The 26,167-nt window shown below is 58.1% G+C and overlaps 7 protein-coding genes across 7 annotated transcripts, besides 2 other annotated features; all 7 read left to right on the top strand.

Annotated features, from left to right (window-relative positions):
* Window positions 1-2,666, top strand: Tco025E_00768 (uncharacterized protein; the record flags this gene model as incomplete). Its single annotated transcript, XM_029367708.1, has 1 exon — window positions 1-2,666. A coding segment is annotated over one exon (2,666 nt), but the record flags the coding sequence as incomplete, so codon positions are not given.
* A 445-nt stretch (window positions 2,667-3,111) lies between these two features.
* Window positions 3,112-3,135: a microsatellite.
* A 147-nt stretch (window positions 3,136-3,282) lies between these two features.
* On the top strand, window positions 3,283-6,489 carry Tco025E_00767 (uncharacterized protein; the record flags this gene model as incomplete). Its single annotated transcript, XM_029367707.1, has 1 exon — window positions 3,283-6,489. The coding sequence occupies one exon, from the start codon at window positions 3,283-3,285 to the stop codon at window positions 6,487-6,489; it is 3,207 nt and encodes a 1,068-aa protein (XP_029232217.1).
* Window positions 6,490-6,887: 398 nt separating this feature from the next.
* On the top strand, window positions 6,888-10,250 carry Tco025E_00766 (uncharacterized protein; the record flags this gene model as incomplete). The annotated part of the gene is made up of 1 exon (XM_029367706.1): window positions 6,888-10,250. One exon carries the CDS (start codon window positions 6,888-6,890, stop codon window positions 10,248-10,250), a length of 3,363 nt encoding a protein of 1,120 aa, XP_029232216.1.
* A 356-nt stretch (window positions 10,251-10,606) lies between these two features.
* On the top strand, window positions 10,607-15,667 carry Tco025E_00765 (uncharacterized protein; the record flags this gene model as incomplete). The annotated part of the gene is made up of 1 exon (XM_029367705.1): window positions 10,607-15,667. The coding sequence occupies one exon, from the start codon at window positions 10,607-10,609 to the stop codon at window positions 15,665-15,667; it is 5,061 nt and encodes a 1,686-aa protein (XP_029232215.1).
* A 314-nt stretch (window positions 15,668-15,981) lies between these two features.
* Window positions 15,982-16,008: a microsatellite.
* A 169-nt stretch (window positions 16,009-16,177) lies between these two features.
* Tco025E_00764 (uncharacterized protein) lies at window positions 16,178-18,733 on the top strand (the record flags this gene model as incomplete). The annotated part of the gene is made up of 1 exon (XM_029367704.1): window positions 16,178-18,733. One exon carries the CDS (start codon window positions 16,178-16,180, stop codon window positions 18,731-18,733), a length of 2,556 nt encoding a protein of 851 aa, XP_029232214.1.
* Window positions 18,734-19,448: 715 nt separating this feature from the next.
* On the top strand, window positions 19,449-20,630 carry Tco025E_00763 (uncharacterized protein; the record flags this gene model as incomplete). The annotated part of the gene is made up of 1 exon (XM_029367703.1): window positions 19,449-20,630. One exon carries the CDS (start codon window positions 19,449-19,451, stop codon window positions 20,628-20,630), a length of 1,182 nt encoding a protein of 393 aa, XP_029232213.1.
* Window positions 20,631-21,129: 499 nt separating this feature from the next.
* On the top strand, window positions 21,130-26,100 carry Tco025E_00762 (uncharacterized protein; the record flags this gene model as incomplete). Its single annotated transcript, XM_029367702.1, has 1 exon — window positions 21,130-26,100. One exon carries the CDS (start codon window positions 21,130-21,132, stop codon window positions 26,098-26,100), a length of 4,971 nt encoding a protein of 1,656 aa, XP_029232212.1.
* Between the last annotated feature and the right edge of the window lie 67 nt (window positions 26,101-26,167).

Raw genomic sequence — 26,167 nt, 5'->3', positions numbered from 1 at the left:
CTTCGGCTGCCCTGCTTCGCGGGTCGCGGGGCGGGGTCGCGCGCGGGGAGCGTCTCCTCGGGCCTCCGCGTCGGGGCGGCGTGGCGGGGTGGACGCGGAGGCGCTGCAGAGGCGCCGCTCCGCGCTCTTTTCGGGAGGCGGCCGCGCGAGCGAGTCTGCGCCCTCCGCCGCGTCGGGGAAGGGCCGGGCCGCCCGCCCAGCCGCTCGGGCGGGGGCGCGGCGGCGGTCGAACTTGCGGCGCCGCACCCGCCACGCCGGGAGGGGGGGAGCGGGCGGCGCGGGAGGAGGAAGAGGAGGTCCGTTTTCGCGGCGCGGACGGCGGGGAGCCCCTCGACGTGGCGGCGAACCTCAGCCCCCTCCTGCGTGTTGTGTTGGATCTCTCCAACGCGGTGCCCACCGGCCGTTTGCGTGCGCTTTACGGCTGCGACGACATCTGGGACGTTGTGGCCTCGGTGGGCGAGGCGGCGCCGAAAGCGGTTCCGTCCGACCAGCCTTTGCCGCTCTCGCCCGGGGTGGCGCCGGCGGGTTCTTTTCGGTCTTTGACAGTTCTATGCATTCGCCAAAACTCTCTGGAGTCACTGAAAATTTTGCCGCCGTCGCTTCTGCGCCTTGATGTGAGTGATAACGAGTTGCGCGACCTGACGGGTGTGGAGCAGTGCAGAATGCTTACCCTGCTCAATGCACGGAGAAATCGTTTGCGTACCATGCTTGGGTTGGAACAAAACCCTGCGTTATCTCACCTTTTCCTCGGTCACAACAACATCATCTTCGTCGAAGGTATTGCGCATCTTCTTCTCCTGGAGACGCTTGATTTGGCGCAGAATAGACTTAAAACACAGGCCTCTATCCGCGCGTTGTCTCTCACAAAAGGACTGCGGCACTTGATGCTGCGTGGTAACCCCGTGGTGGAACGCATACAGCGTAGTTACCGTCCTTTACTGCGCAATCTTTGTCCATCGTTGCTCTCTATCGATGGGGAACGTCTTACCTTCTCACGATTGGCTGCAAAGGCGCAACGTGAGGGGAATCGCCTTCGTCTACCCTATGCCGCTGGCGATAGTGTCGGTGGTGTAAACATTTCCATAACTTCGGCAGATGATGGGGAAGCTGCAGAGGTGTCCCAATGTGCCAGCTACATGCATCTGCTAACGCGTGGTGCTGCGGTTGTAGCAGGTTCGGGCTATGTTGACGCCGAACGAGCTGCACGCACGGCAAAGGCGTTGAAGGCCCAAGCAGCAGCTGGGGCTAGAAAGGGGAGACAACAAAGTCGCCCCGCATACCGAGCGGGCGGGGAGCCTCTTCGACAGGAGCTTTTAAAGCATCTTGCGCAGGAGTCAAGAAAGTATCTGGAATCCTTGCTTGAGGAGCGATTGTCAAGCATGCAGGTGTCACAGGTCGCAGACTCTCTAACTGCCGTCGTGGAACGCGGGGGTGGCGACCATGCACAGGAGAGCCTTCTACATGACACATCTGCGCAACACGAGATTGCCGGGTGGGAAGGCGACCAGCCTTGTGTCAGTGGTGGCCGTAATCGCCAGGCTCCAGAAGAGGCCCAAGACGGCATTCCTGTCAACCTCTCTAGTGAAGGAAGAGACGAGAAGCATCGGGCGTTTTCCCGTGGCAATCAAGTGCCAGGAGTGCACCGCGATGCGACGCTGGATCACGGAGACTGGCTGCGCCTCCGTGGGCGTCAAGGCACCCGGCATGCTCCGTTTGGAGATACACCTCACCGGGCTCTGCCGGGCCCCAACGCTCCGGAGACGCCTGACACGCCTGATAAGAGATGCGTGGAGAGCGTGGTACTTGTCTCGCCTATTCGTAAGGATGAGGAAGCATGCCACGCTGCCTCGGTGAATGCCATGGAAATCCTACGCGATGTAGACATGCTGGATCCTCGTTTCTCTGCCGATGGTAACGTCGCCACTGAGCCAGGGGCCATCCCCCGCTTTGTGCCAAGTCATTTGCGGCGACCGATGCTCTTGTCTCCGTCTACGGATTCCTCACCAATTAAGGCGCACAGGGTTTACTCGGCTCCCAAGTCTCGGAAAGGTAGTAAACCCTTTACTGCGACCTCCCCAGCTCAGTCACGTAGCATCAAGGTGGCGAATGAGACAATTATTCTCTCCCCTCCGCCGCCCTTGACGACTCCGTGTTCCCTGCATCCCAAGGCAAGGGGTTCTGTCGTGAAGAAATGGGTCGTTGAGCTCTGCCAAGACACCGATGCTGTTCAGGAGGCATTGCAAACCCTTGTTTCCCTTTTAGACTCGCAGGGGTGGAGCAATCCTGCAATTGCTGGTAGGCCTTCTCCTGTTCCTGCGCAGTTATTGGCGGAGCGAAAGCGATGTGTTGAAATTCTTACCGAAAGTGGAATGCTCTTGGACATAGAGGTCCCTCTAGACGTCGTGGAGCAGTACTGCCTCACCCCCGACGAGTTGAGATACAGTAGTGATGACGAATGCAGCGAGGAAGGTGACTCTGCGGTGGACTCACCTGTCACGGCCGAGGGTTGCAACACCTGTCGGGAAAAACGTGAGATTTTGCGCTGCATTCGCCTGATTGGAGACGGAAAGACATGTCTTCGGTACCTGGTTCTTCTCATCGAGGAGGGGAGGGAGGAGGAGCTACAGCGCTACCTGAGCGAGCTTAGGCTACTCATACCAATGTGAGTAGGGCGGGTGAATGGGGAAGGTGCGAACGCTTCAAAAGTTTTCTCAGTGAGAGAGTGCGTGTGAAACTGAAAAGAAAATAGAAAAGGGCATCATATGAAAGAGCATATATATGAGGAAATAATCAAAAATACCTAAAACAGAGGCCAAGCACATATATATATATATAGAGAGAGAGGAGGGAGACGAAAAGGAAAAGAAGAGGGTGCCATGTGTTGCTTCTTCGCGCAGTGACGCTCCAATGAGGGTCAGTGTAACGTCGACGAGGGGGAAACATTCATGCTGGGGCCTTTGCTATAGACATTCCTCGGCCCCGGACAGTTGGGGACGCGGTTTTGCCACTAGTGACTTTGGATTTTGTTGCTGTTTTACGTACGCCTTTTATTGAAATACCTGCATTCATATGCTTTTTTACTGGGTTTACTGTCGTCTTTTTTCCTTCCCATTATTTTTTTATTATTTTTTTTTTCTGCATTATCCTTTCATTTCTTCGGCGCTTTGGTCCCGCCCCGCTGCGGACCGTGAGGCACACCGTTGCTGGTTTTGTTTGGGGGCGGGCGTGGTCGGTCGTGTCGCTAGTTAGCCACCGCCGTGGGGGACTTCCTAACGGATGCGTATGCCGTCGCCCCAGTCGCGAGCATCCGTCGCTGGCGCCGGCGATGCCGCACGAAGCAGCGCGCAGCTGGAGGTCCGGGATGAGGTCACTGATTTCGCGGCCCAAATGCACGGCCCTCCGCAGATGGAGAAGCTACTCAACTCTCTGGCAGGTGTTCTCGTTGAAGTCACACGAAGCGGCGCGGCGGAGGAGGCCGCTCGAAAAGGTGTTTCTGTCTCGCCCGAGGGGAACGGTGAGGCGGACGTTGCGTCCGCCACCTTTGGCGCGGCACCCTCTCCTGAGAATGATCCAATTGTCCAGAAAGCCTACCTCAACGACTTGTGCCTGTATTTAACTTCCGGAGCGCCTTCTACAGAGGCGGACCAAACCGCCGGAGTCTCCCCGCTGATTCCGTTGCCTCTTCCCAAAAGTGGGCGCACTCAGCATGCCCGGGAACTTTTCATGCGTCTCGCTAAGAGTCATTACTGGCGCCACACGCTGCTCATCCCACTACTGCGCCGTTGGTGGCAGGAGGGGCCTCACTCTCTCTTTAGTGTGCTTCTTCTTCAAAGTGTCGCCGATGCAATTGGGGAGGAGTTGTTCTCGAACACCTCGTGTAAGATGGAGGAGGCCATGGTGCATACGCCACGAGTAACGCGTAAAAGTGAGGAAGTTGCCAATAATGAGCGGCCTCCTCGCTCAGAAGCCATGCAAGGCTTGGAAGAATTGCTAAAGGCGACTGGCTCCTTTCGAGGGTTGTGCCTTGGTCTTGAGGCCATCACTCGCAGCCATGTGAATGCTTTACAAGCGCGCGTGACAAGACTTCTTATTGGGTATACCTGCAGCGCTGAGAAGGATACAACAACTGGGCGCGCTCGGATCATGATAGAGCGCCTCGTTAACGCTTCCACGCAATCTCTGTGGAGGGATGTGTTTGCTTTTCTTTCGAGGACCATGGGTGATGTGGAGTTGGCATTCCGTGAATCTGTTTGGATCTTTTTAATGGCTCTGCTTTCAGGTTACACAGCTGCCCTTATCCTGCTTGAAAACGATTCCTGTGTTACTCAACACAACCCTGTCGTGTTGCAGGCTCAACGTATGTTTATTGAGCGGATGCAAGAGCATTTGCGCGGGTATATCACGGTCCGTCTCTCCTCAGACAATGTGGCCACTGATAGCTCACCTGTGACGGTGCACAATGTCGTGTGTCGACAGTCCTTCTTTTGGCGGGCTTCACTGGAAGTGGAACTGGCAATGGAGTCGTTGCCGTCTGCTTTGAGAACAAATTCGCTCGTGTTGCCGTGGGCGCGTAGGTTGGTGGCCACCGCGTGGGGCAATGCGTTTCGTCTCGTTCAGTCACTTGTGCGTGCGCAGGAGGCCACGGAGGAGGTTCCGGACACCGTTGAGAGCACCGATTCAATGCTTGCTGTGATTCGACAGCGGCAGCGTCAACTGTCGGAGGAGCATTTGGAACGACTCGCGTCGGAGCACTTGAGAGCCTTTGCCGGCACCAAGCATCCACGCCCGGCAGAGGCGGATGTTGCTGACGAAACGGGCGGTGGATCAGCAGTTGCAGAGGAAGTGGGGACCTCGACGTTGTCTTGGTCATCGTACGCCACCGAATACTTCTTGCGAACATATCATCCGAGTTGTTTCACAGTTCTTTCCCTCGTCGAACAGGACACCCTTGTTGCTCTGCTGCGTCAATTGCACACTGTTGTAGTCAATGGGGAACGTGAGGCAGTGCGGCTCTCTTTGGCGGCCTTCCTCGCCTCGATTGGCAGCAACGAGGCGAATGTCCAGAAGCCAATGTTGCACTGGCACTTAAGGCATGTGCATGGTAAAATTTTGCAGGCACTGGGAGAGGATGACTTACTACTCATGTGTTTGTTGCATGCCGTATTTGTCTTTTATGAGCGTATCGGGAAGACAAATCTTAACGTCTGCGGTGTTCTTCGGGAGACGCTGCTACCTATACTGGCAATGTTGTGCTCCCAGCGCCACAGCGCTTCTGACGACCACGAGGATGAGGAGCCGTATTACGAGAGCCAGCAGTGTATGGTGACGCTTCTTGCATCCGGTTTTCTTGCGCTACCGTGGGACCTGCGTGGGATTCAGGTGCGTCTGCTTCTACACAACAGTATTGGGGCAAGGCTGCAGGAAGCCTTTTCGGCCGAAGAGGGCCTCACAGAGGTGGATCACCTGTTTGTAAGCTACGCGGATGGTACGCACACACCCGAGGATTTGGCAGCCGCGCTGTGTGACGACCTCGCGCATGATCCGGTGCTGCAGCTGCTGGCGTCTGGGGGAGAAGCGACGGCGATAGCGATGGATGCCATGGATGACTTATTGGACTCCGAGACGCCTGTCCATTTTCCTGCACCCTGCGGCGCGTTGTTGCTAATGTCCATTTTTCGCACCTTGTCGCTCAACTTTTTGCGGCTTCGCGCCGAGTGGGAGCAGCAGAATCAACATGCGAGGGAGGGCGCTATGGACTACTTGGGTCGCGAGGCTACATTCTGCACCATAAGAGATCTTGGGGTCTTCCGCGTTCTCATTCAGCTGGCGCACCGCATGGTGTTAGGCTTTCAGTTGCAACCGGTGGGTCTACTGCGACTGTGGCTCTCATACATGAACCATCTTTTTACTCACATCGTGCCTCCTTTGACCGAGGACGATGAAATCTCGCTCATGATGCCGCACGCTAACGGTGGGTCCTCGTCTCCTACGGAGGGCGGGCCACCGCGGCGGGCCTACAAACGCTCGCCCAATGAGACCTCACAGGGAGAGCTACGCGCGATACTGGGTGAGCTGCTTGCCGACCTCGCGTTGATGTCGCTTGTAGACAGTGAGGCGGTCATGCAGTGCCCTGCAGCTGTGCCGCATCGCCCCGGTGGCGCAAAATGGCTACAAAAGCAAACCCAGCGATCGCAGGAGCTTCTCATAGTGCAGCGCGTGTTGCCTGTTCTTGTGCTGGAGGAGTTGTGTTTCGCGCTACGAGTTCCCATTGAGGATCTGGACGCGAAAGGCGCGGATCCTGCATTTGCGCGCCACGTGGGGAAAATGGTTGAACAATCTTTCTTGGGTGTACTTGGTGTGTTTGTCTTCTGCCGACGCGTGGAGCTTTTCTTGGTGCCGGGGAGCCTTGTTGACAGGCGCGCCGCGGTGTTGCTGCAAACTCTCTGGTCAGCGGTGGAGGCGGGCTCCATGGTGATGGCGCCCACGTGATGTCCGCTTATATATATCTCTCTCTTTCTCTGTCCTTGTTAATCTCGACAGCAGCAAGCAGAGACAATAACAGCCCCTTTTAGGCGCCGCTGCTGCTCTCCCCTTCTTTCTCCGTAGAGAGAGGTGCTGTGGACAAATGCGGTAGCTGTGGTGGGAAGAACTGCTTCGCGGCATCGGCGCCACAACAAAATCGGGAAAGAGGGGTAAAAGCGAAGAAAAAAGAAGGGTGAGAGAGTGCGAAAAATCTCTGGGTGGGTGAAGCGTGAGCTCATTGTTTGACTTCCTATATTTCTTGCTTTGGTACTCTTCCATAGGCTCGTGCCTTTTTTTTTTTTCTCCTCTCGATTTTGTTCTTTCTGCTGGCTGGCACTGCTGTGAAAGCAGTTTGGCGCGGCCCGATGAAGCCAAGCCGTGCACAACTGGGGCGCCTTTTTAGTCCGTCAGTTATTGCGAGGAACCACCGCTTCCCCCCGCACCTGCGGCAGGCAGCTTATCTTGTGCCTGCCGTGCCCGGTAGCGCGTGCCGCGCGGAGGATGCGAGGCGGTTGTTTGGTCGCTGCTGCAAAGAACTCTCTGAGGGAGCGGACGAACGGCACGGCGCGGACAGCAACTGTGCGGAGTCCGTGTTTGACGAAAGTGTGCACTCTCTGCAGCGCCTTGGTTTGGTGTCGTTTGCACACGACGAACCCGCTTCGGGGGGAGAAGCAGAGGTGCGAAGGCTTTGCCGTGAGCCCGTGATCACGGTCAGGTTGCATTCCATCTTTGTGACCTCTTCACAGAGTACTGAGAGTGAGAAGGAGGCGCTTTTTCAGATGTTGCATGGCGTCCTTATCCCCCTGATTTTCTCTCGCCTCGCCGCTTCTTCGGCGGCTACTCCATCAAGGCGGAGTCAGCGTGCGGTGGAGGAAGTTTCGGCGGAGTCGTGTTTTCATTTGCTGCAGCAATCGAGAGGAACGTGTTCTAGCGTGAATGGAACCACGTGTCGTTTTATGAGCGATTTAGTGGGTGAGGCCCTGCTCCTTGGGGTTCGTGAGCAGCTGCTGTTCCCCTGCGGAGGTGGCCTCTTCCGACTGCATCACGGGCTGATGCAGCAGCCTTCGCCGTGTTTGCTGACGCTGCGGTGGTGGTGGCTGCGGAGAGTAGATGCGTTTCTGCGCCACGCCGTGAAACCCCGTGCGACGGGCGAGAATGTGCCGCTTGAGGCCGAGATCGACGCGGCGCAGGAGCGGGTGCGGTATTGGATCAAGAAACAAGACACATCCCTCCCACAGTTTCTTCTTCGCGCCGCCATGGACGAAGCCATGGCGTTGGTGGCGGACGCCGTGCGATGTTGGCGGCCCCGCTCTTCTGTGCAGGGGCAGCCGACGCCCTCTCTGCCCACCTGGCGACTGCAGCTGTTGGATGAGGCAAAAGCCGCGCTTGCGTTAGAGACGCTGCAGTCCATTCGGTCGTTACTCGTTCGGCGACCCGCAGGTATTTCCTTAAGCGAGTTGTCCACGCTTATCTCGTGGTCGACGCTGTCGAGCCTCCTTCAAAAGAAAAGCCTCTTGAAGACATTGACGTCGTTTCCCTCTCATTTTGTCGTGCACAGTGTCCAAGGTGTGGCGGTGGCGCAGCTTCAACTCGGTTCAACGGCAACGAGCGCCATCAACGCCGCGGAGGTGGCTGCGTGGGTATTGGGCAGCAGAAATGAGTCTGTCACCACCGCGACCACTTTTCTTCAGGAGGTAGATCTTGTCATACGAGCAGTGGTGTTTCTGCGGAAGCGACACCTGCTTGAGAGGCGAGTCACGTACGAGGACTTACGTGCAGTTCTTGTACCCGCAAAGGACGCCGACGCCGCCGAGGCCTTCTTGGATGTCCTGCGCCGCTACGATGTTGTGTCCGGCGTTGGCGCTTCTGGGATTCCCTCGTGGTCCTCCGTGCAGCAGCAGAGGGTTTGCTTGTCACAGCGAGAGTCCGCTGCGCTGAACGCGATTGAAACCGCTCGCAAGCGAAAAGGCAGCAACTATCAGCTTTATTCGGAGGCGATTAAACCGTTTCTTTTTCAGTGCAATGCGGAGGTGACTGCTGCTGGAATTGCTGACGCGTCCATGCCTATTTTACATTTGCAACGTTGGCTACAATCCGAGCGTCTCTCTTTAAATCAGGCAGACCTCGTTAAGGTGCTGCGCGAGGTTTCACTTCCATTTGCAGTGGATGAGAAGGCGCAATGCATTCGTTTCAGTGGTGGAAAAGTGTCGGGACTCTCGCCAGCTCTCGTGCCGCCGCCTCGAGAATCTTCAAAAACCTCAACGTTGCCTTCACTAACGCCTCCGCCGCCTCCGCCGCCGCCGCCGCCGCCGTCGCCGCCTTCAGCGTCCGTGGTTGCGGCTCAGAAGTTAACATTTGATTCACAGTTGGCGCGTGTATTAAACGGGCAACAGCCGGATGCTCTGCTACGCTTTGCGGAGGCCACGATTCATGCGGTCTTTGCGCTCCTTTTGCCGCTGGTTTCTGCTCCGTCTGGGATGCGGCTACAGACGCTGCTTCGCCGCGTCCGCTGGGGGTCCGTGGCCGCAACACTTGGCGTCCTCCCGTCTTTTCTAGAGGCGTTTGAAGGCCTGTTTTTCGACGTCTTCGTCGACAGCAGCGGACAAGTGGAGGGCACAGTGGTGGCGGCGTATCGCGGCCATGTGGGGTCTTGGCTTCTGTACGCGCGCCTGATTTCACGCCTTTTCCCTTCGGGCGTGGACATTCCACTGCGAATTATTGCTGAGGGACTATCGTGGGGTGTGTGGTTTGCCCCCCGCTTTGGCGATCTTCCCACGCTGCTGCGGCGTGTGGGGCGCTCCTGTCGAGGCGGGTACCTGCTTGCGCAGAGGGAGAGGGAGACGGCTGCTGGGCCGCCTGCGAAGGATGATGCGGTACTGTGGGAACTCTTGGAAAACGTGAGAAGGCGGGAGGGCGATAAACAGCAACAGCAACGACAAGAAAACAATGTCGTGGCTGAAGCTCAGAAATACGTGTTACTTCACCCAACGGATTTCTGTCAATACCTGTCTGGCACGAATGAGGCGGATGACAAGGGCGACGGTGGCTGGATGCAACTTGCAGAAGTGGCTGTCCGACGTTTTCCATTGTTCTTTCAATGGTCTAGTGCCGCAGCAGATTCGACGCCGCTTCTGCGTGTTGCATTGGCGTGCGCCCCTGTACCTAATGGAGTTGTGGAATTGGTGGAAGGCTACGTTTGTCCGCTGCTGCGGCAGCGCCCCGGGCCTGGTATCAGCGTGGCGGAGCTTGATGTCCGCCTTGGCTGGTCCCGCGGTAACTTTGACACACATCCTGCCGGCCTAGCCGCTCTTGGCGCTGCCGCCAGTGGCACGTCACTGTACGGTGTTATTAAACGGTACGTGGAGGTCGAACACCCGCCGCGGCTTCTGCTGCTGCAGGAGGCCACCCAGGCAACCGCGCATGACGCCGCGAGGGTGCGACCCAATGCTGCCATCTATCAAAGTCCGGAGGACATGCTGCTGGAGGTGAATGGCCTGGAATACGCGGCTAGTGAGAGGGACACGCTGCTGCGTCCCTCCGGCAAGCCCATCTCTCTGTTTGAGCTGTTGGCCGAGGAGCAGGAGCTGCAGGGAGGTGAAGTGGGCCGCACTCTACCTCGAACAGAAGAGTGGGGTGTCTCGCTCTTGTGTGATGGAAAAACAGTTGCCGAGTGGGAAAAGGAGTTAACAGATGGCAGTGGCGACGTTCTGGTCTGGTGTGAGTCCTGAGGTGAACACACCGGGAGGGGCTCCTCATGCCTTCTCAGCGACAAGTAGCGGGGTGTCGGTGAGAAAAGAGAGAGAACGTGAAAAGGGGGAAGCATATGGTGGAAAGTGCTTCCTTTATTCTTTGCTGCTGTGCAATTGAGCATTTCTACTGTTCTCCTTCGATTTGCGGGTCTTTTCGTCCTTCTTCTGTTGATTTTCTTTTTTGCTTTGTCGTTGGCGGCGCTACTTGAGGGTCGTGGACGCCAAGAGGGGGGCTGAGGGGGCAACGGGCGACCAACAGAGAGAGTGTGTCTGCGTGTGTGTGTGGGGAACTTAGAGAGATAGAGGAGGAGGAGGGGGGGGGACTGGGAAGGAAGATGTCGGCCGTGAGAAGAAACAGCGACTCCGTGGCGAAAACGCCCACAGCGCCCGCGTCAGTGACCCTCTACAACACCGCAGTGCGCTCGTCCCTGAACCCGCGCCCGGTGATGCTGCGTGTCCCTCTGCGCACACCGAGCCGTCACGAGGCGCGGGACGGAGATGCGGACGATGATGCAAGCTTTTTGCACGCGGCTGAGCCGCAAACTGGTCGTGCCCTTACAATGGACAGGAGTAGCGGCAAGAAGACACTGCGAAGCGGGGACGGGCGCGAGGGCGCCAGCTTGAACTTTGACCGCACGAGCCCTTCGTTGATGTCGCCGGCACCGCTGCCGCTGTGGCCGCCTGCGTCAGAGGCGAGTGCCGCGCCAGTCCCAGCTGGATGCCCCGCCAGGGCGCCGTCCTCACCACCGGCCGCTCCCCGTCGCAGCACTAGCGCCGTGTTGGTCTCGCCCCGACCATCCCCGCCGAGCAAGGGCAGCGTGGCGGCGGAGCGGCCGGCTGGGCACGTGTCTCCTTTTGCCAAAGTCCTTCCTGCTGCCTCGAAAGTGCGACGGAGAACTGGCGGTAAAGGAGGCTCTGCGGAGGTGCGGAATTTTCTCCAAGCCGTCCCTCCGCGCCCCCGGATAACAACTCCACTACAACATCTCCTAGTTTATAACAATGAGGCGCAGCGGCAGAGTGAGGGGTCTGCCGTCGGTAATGCAGACCTTGCGCGGCAAGGGAGTAGGACGCCCTCGTGCAGTGTGGCCGCGTCTGCGTCGTCGCTGGCGGATGAGGCGCAACTACGCTCAACCTTCACTGGAGGAGGAGGGGGAGACCTGCGTTCACAGCTGGATCCCTGCCGCACGTCCACGACGTCGCTCCAGTTTTCTCTACCTCGGGATGAGAAGAGCAGCTCCTCCACCGACTCTACGCTTGCCGCGCAGATTCCTTTCCGTAACACCCGGCGACGCCGCCAGGGAGGCCGGATGTCTCCCTTTTCGAACCGGAGGGTTGTCTTCTCCCTGGCGCTGGAAAACGAGGACAGCAGCACCTCCGACGAAGATATTCGAAACGGTATTGGCAAGGCAACCCCGCGGCCGGCGCTGCGCCCCTATTCTGTGCCCGTTTGTAGAACGGCGCGGGCTACATGTGACCCTGCGGATAACGCGCGGGCGTCTCCTACCTTGCACACCTCTACCGCTGAGCCTGTGCGTCGGCCTCGGTCCGCAACTCCTGCCAAGGCTGAGATCATGAGGGCGTATCATGCGCTGCAACTACAGAAGGAAACGCTGGTGCTGATGGATTACGAGGAGAAGGAGCGTCGTGAAATAACTACCGCCTACGTGCACGCCACACGGGGGATACTTGTAAACCACACCTTCCAACGCTCCTTGCTCCTCACCCGGGAGGAGGAGACGTTGCCTTCACACTCACCTCCTTGTAAAGGGGCGTCCTCATCTTTAGAGTCGGAAACAAAGAAGAGAAAAGCCCTGCTTAAAAAGGAAGGAAATACGACGTCGACGACGACGACGACGACGAAGGCGGCGGGCTCAAAACGGGCCGCGTCACCGCAGCAATCCTTTATCGCACGCACGCCCGGTCTCCGTCCAGTGCAGTCAACCCAGCACCGCTGTGTGGCCGTTGCCGATGACAAAAGTGCCCGGGAGAATTTGGCGCCTTCTTCTTTTCAGGGCAGCTCTCATGCGCGACAGATTGAGCGACGCGACAAGGGGCTAACTTCCACGGAATCTGCAGTTGGTACACGTCACATCGTCTGCCCCAGCATTTCTTCTGGGACTGAATCTACTCTTCTGCTAGAAGTTAGTGAAAATATGAGTCAAATTCCCTATGCCATGCGCCTTGTTGAGGGACGACTTCTACGTTTCTTCTCAGCAGAGCCCAGCGCTAGGCAATGTGTAGTAGAGGAGGAGGCCCAAGCGTTTCATTTTCTCCTACGCTATCATCGCCTTTGTGAGAACGCATTTCAACCCTCTGTCATATATTTACAGGAGGCATGTCAGTGGCAAAGCGTCTTGACAGAGGCAAAGAATGACTTTTATCGCCTTCAGGAAGCTCGACTTGATTGGGAGCTTCAGCAGAGTATTGAGTTTGCCCGTGCCTGTGCGCAAAACGTGGCTGCGCTGGTAGAAGCGGAAAACCACATCCGCTGCATGCGTATTCAAGAGTCCGAGGACGAAGAATACCGTCAGTTGGTACGTATTTTCCGTTCGGGGTTGGCAGCACTTGTAGAGCTGGAGATGTGCAATCAGCGACGCCAGCTGCGGGAACGCGAGGAAAAGATGGAAACTGTTGTCGTTCAGGAGATGCGGGAGCGGGAGGAGGTGTGGACGGCGGAGCTCCGGCGGAGAGGCACGCTCTACGGCAGGTTTGAGGCTGAATCCCATATTCGTGCATCGTGTCTCTGGGATGCTCCACCCCCCGCCCACGGGAGTAGAGAAGGCGCGGCGGTGGATGCGTCGATTGAGTTGAGCGCCATTGCGGGAGTCCACGATGACGACCACTCGTGTGCCAGCCACGCGGAGGCCCTTTCTGCAGCGCCCCTGGCGGGGGCGACGTCGACTGCAAAGACACCTTCAACCATACAATCTGTCAACAGCATCGCGGCCCAGCTTCTTGCTCTTTCCGCTGCCGAATATGACGCAACCCGAGAAGCTACTTGGTCGCGGGGCGCGAAACAGGTTGTGCATGCTGAACGCGAGTTCTTTGAGTGGAACCCGACCTCAAACACTCTCCCCACCACGACGAACAATACAACGACAGGGACCACCACACTTGTTGTGGGTGGTGACTTGCATTCGGGGCATAACACCTCAGCTGGTGCTCAGGGGAAGCGGCAGCGGCCATCCTCGCCGCAGCTGTGTGGAATTCCCTGCACCAGCACGACTGCTTGCTCAGGTTTCTCTTCTCAGCATGACGCCTCCACTGCGGCCGAGGCGGCTGGTGTGGGTCAAACCCAACGTGACGAAACATGCGGCAATGCTCCCGCAGCCGTGTATGACGGCGGCGCCGATGCGTCTGTAGAAGTATTAGATGTAACTGCTGACTCATCGGGGATGCACGTCTCGGTGCAATCGAATCCGAGCTGTAAGGCGTTGCGCCGCGACGTTGGTGTCTCGGTGAATTTGTGGACCCCTGACCCCTCGCGCGGAGGGGGTGAAAGGCATACGGCACCGCGGAACCGGCACATCGTCCCGTGCTCTTTGAGGCGCCATCGACCCTATGACGAACAACGCGACGATGCCACACCGCTGTCTCAGCGTCATGGCAGCGGCGGCCGTCCACACATGACGTCGTGCGGCACGCAACTAACTCCGCCCACGCGACGCCCCTATAGAGATGACGTTATTTTTGAGCTGGCCCCACGAAAGCCCTCTGCAACGGCCACAAACAGGGAAGGAAGCCCTGCAGAAGCAGTGGCGGGGTTGAGGAAAGAATTCTCCAATGGACCGGTGAGGACGTCTTCGTCATCCGCGGCGGCGCCCTCTCGAGGGAAGGAAGTGCTGCGAGAAAAGGATCCTCAGGAGTACGAAACTGGATTGGGTGGCGGCGGTGCGGAAGACCTTGAGCGGCTTGAGGTCCTTGAGGGCATGGAGGACTGGAGTCAAACTCCAGACGAGGCGGAGGCAGACGCATCAACGGGGGTTGCGGAGGCACTTCTGGACGAGGGGTCGCCATCGCTTCATACCCCCAGCACAGCCTACTCGACGACAGCAGACTTGGGGACGCGAGAAGAGCGCAGCGGTGCGCTATCTGCGGAGCACACGCGGCGTGAGGGTGACACCGTCCCTGAGTGTTCGCTTTCCACCATGTTAGACGCGACTGCGGCGGTGAGCGTCGACCCGTACGAAGTGGGCGCTCAGCGGCTGAGGCAAAATCCTGCTACGACGGCGGAGGAGGTAACCAGCCTTTCCTCCCCCTCCTCCTACACCCGTAGCATGAGCCAAAGTACAGGTTTTAATAAGTTGTCCGCCAGAAACTCTCACGACGGTCATTGCACGCATGACGGAAAAATGCCGGATGCTGCGTCTTACGCGTCACCCACTGGAGTCGGAGGCAATGTGTTTAGGGAAACAGGGAAAGACGCTGTGGTGTTCTACTATCCCCCATTCAACTACATGCGTCCCACGATGTCGTGGCGGCGGCAACACGAAGGGCTTGAGTGGCCAACGAAGCCTTTTACGTCGCCGGCGCGTAGCCGTAGCGTGAGATCAAATCGTAGCGGGCAAGCAGGGCGCCAGCGACGGTGGAAAGAAAGCACCCCGGCGCAGGTGACGCGTGTCCCTTTCGAAGAGGGTCCTGGTGTGTGGGGAGATGTGGAGCTACCGCGTAGGCCGTTTGGCTACGACGCTTCAGGCAGCAGAGCCTACGCAGTAACGAATGCCGTTTCTCATTCAATGCCTGTCGCCACCACCATCGCCTCCCCGCGTCAACGGCGCGATGCGGCTTGTCGATTCATGGCGGATGGAAGTGCGAGCCGCAGTCCCTCACATGCAAGGGGTTCTGTGCCGTGCCGCACGAGTGAGTCTCCTACGGCGGCAAAGGCAAACGCAGAGTCTGTGGAAAAAAAACTGAGGAGTTTTTCGACGATCCGGCGACCCTGGCGCATCTTAGTGGAATCATACAGCGGAGGTCTGTCTCGCCACGCCAAACCGGTCCGGCCGCGAACGTTTACACGGCATTTGATACTCCACGGTTGCGGTCGACGACGCCTTCCTACGTGGAGGCCTTTTACAAGCTTGACCGCGAGGTGGCAGGGCGAAAGCGCTTCCTTGCGTCCCTGCGTCGTAGTTCGACGCTGCTGGAGCTGCCTCGGTCCGCAGCGGAGGCGACCCCACATCGCCAGCACCAACAACATCATCGCCGACGCAGCAGTGATGGGAACGCTAGTGGCCGTGAGCTGGCGCTCTCCCCAGGGACTTCCTGCGGCGACTTTACGCGTTCGCCATGGAGCCCCAAACCGAAACCATGGCACTGAGGCGGTGCACACACATACGCACACACACGTATATGTACATATATATATATATATCCATACATATAACGAGGACGCCTGATGCATGTCCACGCTCACAGAATTAGGTGTATACATTATTGAAGAAGCCCGCATCTGGCAATCTTTCATAAAGCAGAGGTGAGAGCAACTAAAAAGTGGCATCTCGTATTTTACTTACGCACCGCTCCTTTGACGGGAAGTGTAGGTGTCAGTTTGTCTGCTCTAGGATGCAGACGTGGGGGTGAGGAAGAGTTGGCGTTTTCTGTCTCCTCCTCTACCGGAAGCCGCTGCACCTCACCAGAAAAGTATAACCTCATGACATTTATAATAAAGTGTACTTTCAGCTCTTGGGATGGGGGGGGGACGCACAACGCCTTTATTTTTTTTTTTGCTTTTTTTTTTGATGTCTCGCTCTCTCAATTTGGCCGTGTAGGGGTAGCGAGTGTCTTCAGTTGCCGCTTGCGTGGGGGAAGCGTGCAACGCGGGCGAACACGATAAGGGGGAGCCTAACACATACACAAGCAAACAAAAAAAAAGGACTGAGGGAGTGGGGGTGAAGACAAGGGTAGGCATGCCAGCCGCGGAGCACCTCTGTGACGGCTGCGGCAATCCCGCCTCCTCTTTTCAGTGCCCGCTCTGCCAAGCCGAGATTGCCACTGACCGTGGCTTCTTCTGCGGCCAGGAGTGCTTTGCGAAGAACTGGCTGAACCACCGCAATACGTTCCACAAGAAGGGCGTTGTTCGGGCCAAACAGCAGCCACAGCCCGCTGCCGTCGAGGCATCCGGGGAACGCCGAAAGCGGTCGACGGGGGAGCGGAAGGAGGCCAACGAATCTGCCAAAAAGAAGCGGAGGCTAGCAAAGGCGGTGGTAGTGGAAACAAAAGAGGCAGCCGTTGTCCCATGGCTCCCGCTCTCGGCGGAGACCCCCGACGGGGGCGAGGTGACACCGCCGCTATCCCCCAACACACCCCGCGCAGTGGTTGGAGGATGCCCATTGGCAGATTGTCGCACCGCATTCTGGTCGGCGGCTTTTGCGGCGTCGCGCCACATTCTTGCCGCACTTTCCCCAATTGACAGTGCCACACCGCCGCACGTGCTAGTTGTCACAAGTGGTCCATTAGAAGCGCATGCCATGGCCTGGGCCGCACGCTGCGCTGGTCTTGCAGGAGCTATGCGTCTTGTTGTGAGTCCACCTGCAGAGGCGGAGAAACTGGGCTCCGCGAAGAAGAATTCTGGTGAAGGACGAGTTGTGATTACAACACAAGCGATTGTGCGCTGTGTGGCGGACGGATCCGTGGCCGTGTGGCTACCGACAGCAAACAGTCTTCTCGTGACGCTGCCTGGCGTTGTGGACGCGTGCGACCTTCAGGCTGTTCACACCCGTGCCGTCTTTTTTGTCTACCACCGCACCGGTGACGCGGATTCATCGGAGGACAACTGGTGTGCGGAGGAGGAAATTCTCCATCACGTCTCTCCGCTGCCGAACCCTCCTGCTGCCCTGCACCGCCAATTTGATGCGGCCGTCGCCACGACTGTGAATTCCTCAACGAATGACGGAAATGGGGCGAATTCCACACCAACTGCAAGGCCGCCTCGTTTTGACAATGATGTGTCAACTGCACTTGTACGCGGTGACCTCGCAGGGGCCGTTCAACATCTGGTGCGGCTGTACAGTACAAATCGGGGTATATTTGAGGAAGTGCTTGTAAACAGTTTGTTATCGGCGCTTGGCGCCGCAGGCGTCGCCCACGCCCATCACACGCTGGCCTACGCCGCACGCCAACTCGTGGATCAATCCGCGAGGTTTGCCGGGCCACCTGGAGGCACGCTGAAGGAAATGACGCTCCGCGCAGTGGCCAAGGTGGTCCGTCTCTTCCCGCCCATCGCGGAGCTTGAGGAGGAGGAAAAGGCGGCGTTTCCGCTCGCCGTCGCCGCCGAGGCGGCCGGAGGCAGTGATCCACACAGGCTTCTTCCTCAACCCTCTGCCATCGAGAAGAAGAAGTTTGCGAACTACTACGCGACGCTTCCGAACCTTCAGCTCCAGGCCACCATGTGCTACCTCTACGATCAGGCCACACCTGCGGTTATAGATGCATTTGGTGCAGCCTGGGGGGTGAAGAGGGTGGTGCCCGGGCTTGAAGCCTTGAAGGTGGCGGATCGAAAACGCGAGGATGCAGTGCGACGGTTGCAGAGTCGATACGGCCCCAAGCTTAGTCCGGCCTTTGCCAATTACCTTGTGGTCTTGATGCACTTCCTCTACGATGCGGTGGCGGGATATTCCTTCGCCGTGGAAGAAGTGGAGCGGCGGACTCTCTGGTCGACGACGCTCGAGCCAAAAGTGGGTTCGCTTCGTAGTTTCCTGTCAAACTGTTTTCTACTGCAGAAGGAGGACACCGCCGCCGCGGAATCAAAGCAGGGGGCCACAGCGCGGCTGTCAAGCCGGAAGCTGTCGCACAAACCCCCGAGCCGTGCGGAACTGCTGCGTGCACTGCCGGTGCGAACTGCCATTCCAGAGGAACCGCTGGTTCTTTCGTGGTCGACGCTTCCACTTGCGGGCCAACGGCAACGTGAGGTAGAGCGGCTGCACCGTCAGGCAGTGGAGGAGATTCTCATGGCGATGCCACGAAACCCCCGCCCCATGTATGTTGGTGACGTTGGAAACCTTATTGGGAAGTGGCCGCATTTCAACTGCCGGTTTGACGGCTCTCTTGGTGTGAGTCTCATGGAGTTTCTTATGCAGCATCCCGAGTCTTTTCGAGTTGTGGGCAACCTCGTGACGCGGCGTACGGCGGGCGTGTCTGAACCCGTGAGGATGCGCTTTGACAACGACGACAGCGGCGACGATGACGATAACGACAACGACTCTGACAAGGACCGCAAGGCGAAGGACCGTGCGTTGCTCACGGGGGCAAAGGGCAGCGGTGGACGTGGGTTGAGTGCAAAGGACCTGCCGGCCCGAGCACGGAAGAGGGCGGCAGTGAAGGCCTTCAACAAGGGTCGCTTTAATCGCAACTACAAGCCGCTTGACTCCTCCGCAAAGGTGCCCGGGTACGTCAAGCATGGACCGCGCAAAGTCAAGGGGAGGGGCCGCAAGGCCAACAAGCGTGTCACAAAGCGTGGCGACTAGTGAGGATGGAAACACAGCCACTAGAAAGGGAGGGCGGACGGGGAAAAGAGGAGGCAACTAATGAGACAAAGTCTGGGGACCATCAAGAGGTGGGTGGGGGAGGAAGCGGATGGAAAGGAAACAAAAAGGAACCTCCATCGACAATGTCTTTTAGTCCCTCGGTGATGCACACTTCGAGCCCTGCGGGTTGGGGGTGGGCGGCTCCAATAAAAAACGCGTTTAAAAGAAACATGGATGAAATAAAGGAGGGGGAGGAAGAAAAAAAAAAAAGTTAGTCTGTGTGTGAATTTTTATTATTATTTTAAGGAGGGGCTGATGGTTGGAAAAATAAATTTCTGCATCTGCCTTGAAACGCATATAATTACGTAGTTAGTTATATCCACATGCACTGGCATGGCTGTATCGCGAAAGCCCCTTAGCTTCCTAACCACCACCAACGGCACAACCATCGACTTGAGAGATAATGAGCGGGGGCAAGCGAGGGCAGGTGGTCCCCTCTGTCTGGATTTTCCTATGCGACGAGAAGTCGCGGAACCCACTTCGGTCTATGATACTCTCTTCCCCTACCTATCTCTCTCGTCCTGTTTCTTTTTTTTTTTTTTCTCCTTTCAAGGCACCGAAAGAAGTCATAAAGAGGAAGACAAGCAGAAGCAAGGAGAAGGAGTAAGAGCGAAGAAATTTTCCTGACGGGAGGTGACAAGGTTCCCCCGCTTTGATGCGGGCATCGTCACGCTTAGCTGTTTCTCTTTCTACAACTTCCTCCACTACTCCTTTAGCCTGCTTTTCCTCCGCAGATGGTGCACTGCAGGAGGTAGAGCGAAGTTTCCTGCGCCATGTGATTCCACTGCGGCTGCAGGGGCCAGGGTCTGTTGCGGCTCTTTACCGTCATGCGTTCCTTCATCAGGAGCACCTTATCCAGCGCGTGCTCGGTGCGCTGGAGGCCGTTGCGCTCCCTGCCCTTCCACGCATGCTCCTTGCAGAGGGCTTTCAGCGAATGCTGGATGGAGAAACACCGCAACGGGATATTCGAGCTCTCTTTGAGGAAGCAGAGAACGAGGCACGAAGAATGTTGCTTCAGGCCGAATTTCACCTGGACACGGTTTCGCGGCAACCCGACGGACACTTGTATGCAGCCATCAAGACCAACCCCTTGACGCGGTTGTTGGCATACGAACTGCGAGCTGCCTGTGGGTACTATGCCCAGGTGATGTCCATTCGGAGTCAACCAGAGGATAGTGCCGCGGCGCTGTTACGCACCGTCATTGCGGCCGATGTCCGTACCGACCCTTTTCTAGCTGACCTCATGTTGAAGTTTGCAGCGTTACGCCGAAACGTGGCAACAGGTGAACGGCTGGAGACTTGTCTCCAGCCTGTAGAAGAGTTTGTGAAGGAGTGCCTCTTGCTTGAGCGTGACGCCTTTGGTCGGTTTCGCTTTGACGCCCGCGGTGATAACCGCCACGTCTTGCACTGCATTAAACTTGTCGACATCACGAAGACGCCAAAGGATTTTTCCGTTTTGCTTGATCCGGTGTTGCGGCAGTACGGCAACTTTTGCCTCCAAAGCACACCGGTGCATCAGGGGCGGTGGATGGAGCACAGGCTGTCGTGTGCGGAGGAGTCTCACCGTGTCGATCCGCGGCTGCCGCTGGTTGAAACGGTGGAGGTCCCTGCTGAGAGCGAGACGGAGTTTCATATCGATGGCATTTTTGGCGTTGCTCGCGGCGCATCGGAAGGGCCACCGCTAGTCTTCTTTGTGCGCTACAACGACCCAATTTGTCGCCGCCACAAGGAGACGACGCGGGAAAAGGAGGCCGAGAAGGACCACGTTGAGGTGTTTGAACTCGCCGTGGAGGACACAAGTCGCTCTTTTTGGGAGAAGTGGTTCTTGGACCGCTGAGCAGCGGGCGGCTGACACGTTGAGAGCACCCACGTGAGACCACGTGAGGTGACCCCAAACGAAGAAGAAAAAGTGTGTATATACATACATATGTGCCCTCTAGTTTCATGCGTTTTTTTTTTGGTCTCATACGTGTGCGATGCAACGTCGTCGTTCGCATACCTCTCATGGCTGTTATACGCCACGTGGGCGTTGTCCTTCTCCCTCTCACCGGGGCAGAGCCGACCGAAAGACGAAAAGTAAAGGGCGAGAAGGGGGGCAAATGTATCCACTCTGGTGAGTGAGTAGAAATTTATTTTATCATTATTTTTCCATTGCTTCTTCTCTTTTTCCGCTCTTCCTGCAGACCGCAGAGGCACCCAGCCAAGACGGGCCACGCCTTGCGGAGGGGGGAGGAAGAGGGGCAAAAAAAAAAAAAGTGCAAGAAGCAGGGGCTTTTGTGCTCCTGCCGCCGCAGGGAGGGTATACTGTATACATTAGACTGAAGAGCAATAGAGCGATGTCGCAGGCTGTGCGCATCCGCACGGAAAAGCCCCCGGTTCTTCGTGGTCCTAAGCGTCGCTATGCCAAGACGACGCCTACGACCCCCTTCCCCGGGTTTATCCCCGGTGCGTCGTTTGATGCCGCTGCCCCCTCCAGGCGGGAGGCGTTGCAGCAGTTCCATCGCCTCGAGATGATGGTAGAGGTGGAAGAGCGACTGCGCGCGGAGAATGGGCTGGTGCTGTCCGACACGGGAGGTGTGTCGGACGACGACTACCCAGTCTGCGAAAACACAACTGCAGAGAAGTCTGGGGAGGGGTCCGCCGCGGCTGCCGCTCTGCATGATGCTCGGGAAGAGATTGCGGGCCGCACACTGCACGCGGATCCGTATTGTAAGGAAAATGTTTGGTCAGAGGCCCGGCGGGAGTGTCAGCTGGAGGGGGGTCATAGTTCGGGAGAGGCTGCGGATATGCACTTTGCTACTCGGGGCAACTTTATAGAAGAAGATGGCGCGCTCGAGGGTGACACCCATGCGGCCATCATGGCGGATCTCGGGAGGCTGCACTCGCGCCTTCAGCAGGCACGAAGCCGGCACGCGCGTCATTTGACTCCGCGTCAGCGTGGGCAGCCGTCGCCGTTGGGAGACGGTGCTGCAGCAGCGTCAGTGACTAGTGACGATTCCGTTGTCTCTAGCGAGGAGGCGGAATTTGACCCAGAGCGCTATGTGGCACCGCTGCTGCGATGCACGCATCTCGTGGAAGGCGCCGATTTGCGTACGCCGGATTTTGGAGGCGAGGACGGAGGCGTGGCCCGGTTTCGGGCCGTTCGTGACGCTTTGCCGGGCGCCACAAGTGTGCAGGAGGCGCTGCGGCTCTTGCAGTACAGTGTCCACTCTAACCGCCCGGAGGTGGCGGCGTGCGTGCGGCGGTGCCAGGAGCAGCGGCGGCAGCATCAGCCGACGGCAGCCGTGGCGAACCTTCTGACGGAGGAGGCAGCGGAGCCGGAGCCGCCGAAGGCGGCGAGGAAGGCAACACGTGGGCGTGAGGAAGACGCGGCGGCGGCTTCTCGATCAGACCCGCCACCCTCCGCGGCTGCAGTGGCGGCGATGGTTGCAAGGACGCTTCCACGCATACCAGATGAATTGCGGGACGAGCTCGTGGATCAGCGGAGGCTACTTGAGCGACTCGCCGCGGCGCAGGAGGCGAGCCTCCGTCAGCTTTCGCGTGAGCAGCAGGAGGCGGCACGGCGACGCATCATGGCACCACGTGCCGACCCCACTTTGGCGCTACTCGCTCCACCAAAGCTGCGGCGGGCGGAACCGTTTGAAATCGCGGAGGCACTACAGAAGATTCAGGACGATCCAAAGCGGCCGCTACCGCCGGTCATTACAATCTCAACGATGCGACCCCAGACGCCGTTGGTGCTGCCGCCGACGCCTCCTTCCTTGCCACCCCACTATATTGAAGAAGAGTTGGGGCGACTTCACTGCCAGTATGAGAGGCTCCTGCGCGACGAGCGTCGGGCGTGGACAAATATCATGCAGGAGCAAAGGAAAGCTTTCGAACAAGAAAAAAATGCGACGATCCAGACACTGCGGTATGCTGCTGTGCGGCAACAGCATGAGAACACGGAGGAAATAAAGCGGGCTATTGCTGCACAGGAACTGAAACGGCGTCGGTGGCAGCACGCTGCGGAGCTTAAACAACGTTCGGCATTCCAGCAGATGCTATATAAGGCCCTGCCTCCAGGCGAGGATGGGCTTGGGCGTGTGGTAGGAGGAAGGCGAGCCGTGGCCGCCACAGCCATGCCAGCCAGACGTCAGCGTCAGCAGCAGTTGGCAGACGTCTCAGAGGATGAGGAAGACGCCGCAAATAAGTTTGAAAACGAGGAAGGCGAAAACAGCAACGACAACAACACGACGAACAAGAAACGAGATTTGAGGCATCCCATTGTCACCGGGCCTTTTTCTGTTGTCTTGCCAGAGGAGCCATGCGGTGAGGCGGCTGCACCGGCCCATAATGCTTCATCGCAGCGGGCGGAGGAAGTCGTGCTGCTGTCTGACAAAGAGGAGAGGGGTGCGGGTCACCACCAAACCCGTGGAGACGCAAAGGTTGGTCTACATGCGTCCACCGTTAAACGACGAATTGGCGTCCCCTCACCCGCAGGAAATCGCGAGAAGTTTCCACGACCACAACGCTCACCGTATGCGGCACCTCCCAGGCGTCCTCTGAGGGCGGGGGCAGCTCCAGGCAGTAAGTCCACCGCCGCCCTGCACCACACACGTGCGTCACCACGCTCTCGCAATGCAAGGTCACAGCATCAGTCTTTTAGCAGAAGATCAGCTGAGGGATCTCCGTACGCCTTTGCAGTGCATGACGCCCCGCCAAACACGGAACAGAGGTTTTACAACACGGCTGAGACTGTTCTCACGGACTCGATTCATTCATTAAATGCAACACTGCCGCCCTCCTCTGTAGCTTCCGCCGTGGGTGGTTGCCCGCACCCTTTTGAAAACATTCCCAGCAGGGGCGAGGCGTCTGCCGGGCAAGCGGTGTTCCCAGGCAGCATCTTGTTGCTTTCGAATCCGCTGACGGCCGAGGAGGCGGAGAGGCGGCGCGGTGTTGCGCGCGCCTTCGATGTCTCCCTCCCGCCCCCGCCACAGGTCACTACGGCGGAGGGGGGAAAAGAAATGCAGCGTCCATGCGACGTCTATTACTTTGGCGAAGAAGCCGCAGCCTTGACACCGCGTCGACGGGCGAGGCTTCGGGCGGCGGAGGCCCGGACACGCATAGAAGCAAGACGCCGTCTAGAGCGTATTAAGGCCCTCTCGTTGACGTCGCCCGGCCAGAAACTCGGAGAATCTCGACCTTCTTTTACGGAGAAGTTTTTGGCTGCCGAGGAGAGTGAGCAACGCCTGACGGATCTCATTGCCAGTGAGACCATTCACAGCATTATCGGGGATGCGGCTGAGGCGAGCCTGTTTGCTGCTTTGATTAACGAGCTGGAAGATGAGCTCGTGAGCGCCGAATTGCACCACCTCACATCCAAGAATTTGGAAGGGAACGATGAAGCTGCACGGCGGCCGCAAGCGAATGAAAAGGAGGAGGATGGAAAGGGAGATGTAAATGCCCCTGATACGGTGCCAGTGGAGCGCGTGGCGGCGACGTTGCACACCTTTGCTGCCCCCATCAATGAGGAGTACTCTTTGCAGGGAACCGTCTTGCGCCTTCTGGAGGAGTCCTTGCTGCAGTTGTGCCTACGGCAGACCTCGGCGGAGGAGCCTAAGGAGGAAAAGACGCAGGAAGAAGCAGGGGAACGAGGGGCGGGGGAGGTGGTTCCAGAGAGAGAGCAAACGGCACTGGCATCTGACGCTCTCCCCGAAACGGAGAGGGAGCCGTTGTGGGTGCGGGAGGTTGTTTCTGCCACCACCGACCCTCTTTGGCGTGCACCGGAGGGAGAGGCGAGCCCGCCGTGTGCGTCGTCCGTCCCAGCGGCGACGCTGACGACGACCAGTGGAAAGGATCGTTTATCATTGCCACCGCCGCCCTCCATAAACGCAACGGCAACACAGTTGCCGCTGCTTGCTGCTCCGCAGAAGGATGTTGTGTTGACGCTGGAGGGCGCCAACGGCAGCGTTGTGCCGGATGTCACTGGTACCCTTCGCATTGTGCTTGACATTGCCCCCGTCATGGAGCAGCTGGCTGCTGTCGCACTGCCGGCTGCGGTGCAGCCAGCCAGCCCCGCACACGGTGGCGCTCTGGCGAGCGAAGCACGGCAGATGCCGTGTGTCATGGAGGATGAGATTCTCTCCTGTGAGGTGGTGGAGCCTGCAGTTACCAGAACTACCCATGACTTACCGGCGACGAAGGAGTTAAAGAGCGAGGAGCTGCAGGAGGTGAAGCCGCCTCCCCTGGTTTCCAGTACTCCACAAGGAGAACTTCCTCTTCCAGAAGGCGTTGTGGCAGTCACGAAGGTTCCTAATGCACGTCAGTCTCTCTACATTGAGCTTGAGCAGCAACGCGAGCGTGCTCGACTGTCTGACAATGAGTTGTTGCAACGGCAGATGCTGGAGGAACAAGAGGAGGCATTGCGAAGCTCTTGGCACATGATGTGGGATTGGCAGCAGATGAATTTCGCGATACTCAATCAACATCGTGATCAGCACAACCTGTGTGTTTCGGCGTCGCAATCCGTTGCCGTCGCCGCGCCCCACAGAGAGGCAGAGGCCGTGGCGAACGACGACGAGACTCGTGGCAAGGAAGTTTTGCCGCCAGTTCCGTCTACCTCCACAATCCGTGATCCCATTACAAGGTTTATCTTTGAGTGGATGCACGATTACGACAAGAAGGAGGAGGAGAAGCCAGTGCGAAGGAGTTTTGTGGAAATGCTGCACGAGGCGAGTCACATGGCAAGGGAAAGCGCGTTGCAGGAGGGAAGCGATGGCACGTCTATGGCCGAGATGGATCTGCGTCGGCGGTTGCTCATGGAGCTCGACAACGCCGACTCTTCCTCGTGGCTTTCCAGCACTCACGCGAGCAGCATCGCCTCGGACGGGTTCCCGCGCTTTACGACTCGTCCACAACACAACGTGGCACGGCCGCGACGCACGTACCGGCGCCGTGACGAGAACCCGTCATCTGCGACGACGGAAACTACACGCTACACGAGCTCCTCCTCGACGCCGTGGACCGCGCAGGAGCCATGGGGCGGGGGAGTCTCTCCGCCCCAGAAGGCGGTGGTGCGCAATCCCACCAGCACGACGGTGACGACGACGTCAAGCTCCGGCCGTACCTGGTTTTCGACGAGTTCTTCAGAGAGGCCGCATCTTAGCGACACCATGCTGCGCCGTCTCCGCCAAATACGGTCGTCGGATCCCTCCCCGCAAGAAGAGGAAGAGGAGGAGGGTCAAAGCCGCGAATACAACTCCGTGGAGGAGCTACGGCGGGAGGTGGAAAGGATCCAGGCGGCGCAGCAGAAAGCTGCCCAGTAGGATGCCAGACTTTGGGGCCCCTTGCAAACCAAGGGCTACACCACACGCAGCCTCGCCCCCCGCGCCC

This window comes from Trypanosoma conorhini (genome assembly GCF_003719485.1).
Source record: "Trypanosoma conorhini strain 025E chromosome Unknown Tco_14.4_contig_00020, whole genome shotgun sequence".
Lineage (NCBI taxonomy): Eukaryota > Euglenozoa > Kinetoplastea > Trypanosomatida > Trypanosomatidae > Trypanosoma > Trypanosoma conorhini.
Note: the sequence above shows the minus strand (reverse complement) of the source record. Positions and strands in the feature narration are given on the sequence as shown.